The 1,847-nt window shown below is 39.5% G+C and overlaps 1 protein-coding gene across 1 annotated transcript; it reads left to right on the top strand.

The window, feature by feature from the left end:
* Positions 1-1,261: 1,261 nt before the first annotated feature.
* LOC110030497 (protein RESPONSE TO LOW SULFUR 1-like) lies at positions 1,262-1,841 on the top strand. The gene has a single exon (XM_020733232.1). The coding sequence runs from the start codon at positions 1,315-1,317 to the stop codon at positions 1,690-1,692; it is 378 nt and encodes a 125-aa protein (XP_020588891.1). The 5' UTR covers positions 1,262-1,314; the 3' UTR covers positions 1,693-1,841.
* Positions 1,842-1,847: the final 6 nt, after the last annotated feature.

Here is a 1,847-nt window from a genome sequence, read left to right as displayed (position 1 = left end):
TTCTTTGGCAAGGATCACTTTGCTCTATCTATTTTCTTTTGGCTAAAATTTGGCTAGATTATTTTTTTCTGTTCATTCTCATCTCAAACCTTACTTTGGGAGCAAATATTACATGCGAACTTTGCACATGAAGATTAGTGGTATTTGGTGGTATTGTGGTGGTATTTTATCACAATACCACCAAATTCATATCTATCCACACCTATTTTATTTGCACGTAATATTTTTTCAAATTTTGGTGATATCTGATAATTGGCTCAAGAAATTTTTGCTTTCTAATTTTTTTAGAGAGCTGGATAGCTTGAATTTGAGGCAACTCTAGGTAGGAAATTCATATAGTGTTCTATTTGTTGTTTTCCTTTCTTTTATTTATTCTTAGGATATTTGTGCTTTTATTTTGTTGTTATATTTCATCATATATAATTTATTTTTGCTCATATTTAGGCTTAAAGAAACTATAGAATTTTCAATAATTCACATGCCCCTTGTCATGCTATTATCAGAAATATTCATGGGTTGGTTAAGCTGAAAAGCAGAAAGTGAAAATTTAAGAATGGTATCTCTAATTATATTGAAGACTTTTATAATTTCTAGCATGTTGTGAGTGCTTTTATCCTTCGGTCTTATTCTTTCTATGGAATTGAATTGATTTTTTGAGATTCTGTATTTTTTTTGTTTGTTGTTGGTTTTTCAATGACGTACTTGGACTTCATTTTGACGCTTCAATGACGTACTTGGACTTCATTTTGACGCTTAACTATTTTGTTTTGAGTTTATGATGTCAGGCTGAATTGTTGTTGAGTTCCTTGGCAAGGATCACTTTGTTCTATTTCTTTTCTTTTGGCCAAAGTTTGGCTAAATTGTATTTTTTGTTCATTCTCATCTTAGGCCTTACTTTGGGAGCAAATATTACATGCGAACCCTGCACATGCAGATTGGTGGTATTTGATGTTATCATGGTGTTATTTTATCATAATATCACCACAATACCACTAAATTTATACGTATCCACATCTATTAGGATAGTGGTGCTTTTATTTTGTTGTTTAGGGTTAACATTTTGAACAAATTTCTTTCCATATGCCGCCAACGGTTGCTTGCACTCTTTAACCGCTATTCAACAGCTGCATGGCCCACATTTTCAAAAAATAATTAGCTGCTACGGCGTTGTGGCCCTGTCCTCCGGTTCATTGAACTTGGACGCTTTTATGCTCTTTTTCCCTCCGCTATAAAACCTGTAGAACCAGATCCCAAATTCACAAGCAATAAAGGATTCAAGCAAGATATACACGGAGAGAGCGAGAGAGACGGAACATGGCTCCCGCAATCGGAATCGCTATCCCCAATCCAGTGGCGGGAAAGCTGGGATTAGGGTTCCAGCGGGCGGCTTCGGCCGCTCAGGTTGCGGAGGCAGAGGAGCTCCGGCGGAGAAACCTTGAGCTGGAGAGAGAGTTGGGAGACAGGAAAAGCAGAGAAGCGGAGATGAGACGAGAGCTGGAGAGGACAAAGGAGAGGCTAGCGGCGGCTGAGGAAGCGGAGGAGAGGCTCTGCGCGCAGCTTGGAGAACTCGAGGCGGAGGCGATCGAGCAAGCAAGTGAATACAATCGCCGGATTAAGATGCTTTCCGATCGGCTTGCGGAGGCGCAGAGAAGGATCGAAGCTTCTGGAGGGACGATCCTCGCCGTCGATTGATTGAGGTAGGAAAGATGTCTAGATCTGGAAAGAGTTTAGGCGTTTTTATGTTTGTTTGATGGTTTGAATAAGGCAGCTGATGGTATGATTGTGGAAAACTGGAAACGGAGTTTTGAGTGTTGGGGAGAAAGAAGTAGGAGTTGTTGTAGTTGATG

The sequence above is a fragment of the Phalaenopsis equestris genome, unplaced genomic scaffold, assembly GCF_001263595.1.
Source record: "Phalaenopsis equestris unplaced genomic scaffold, ASM126359v1 Scaffold000727, whole genome shotgun sequence".
Lineage (NCBI taxonomy): Eukaryota > Viridiplantae > Streptophyta > Magnoliopsida > Asparagales > Orchidaceae > Phalaenopsis > Phalaenopsis equestris.
This window is presented reverse-complemented; position numbering and strand designations above follow the sequence as displayed.

Excerpts from the sequence above, each read along its gene's own strand:
- LOC110030497 (XM_020733232.1), top strand. The coding sequence starts at position 1,315 with ATGGCTCCCGCAATCGGAATCGCTATCCCCAATCCAGTGGCGGGAAAG.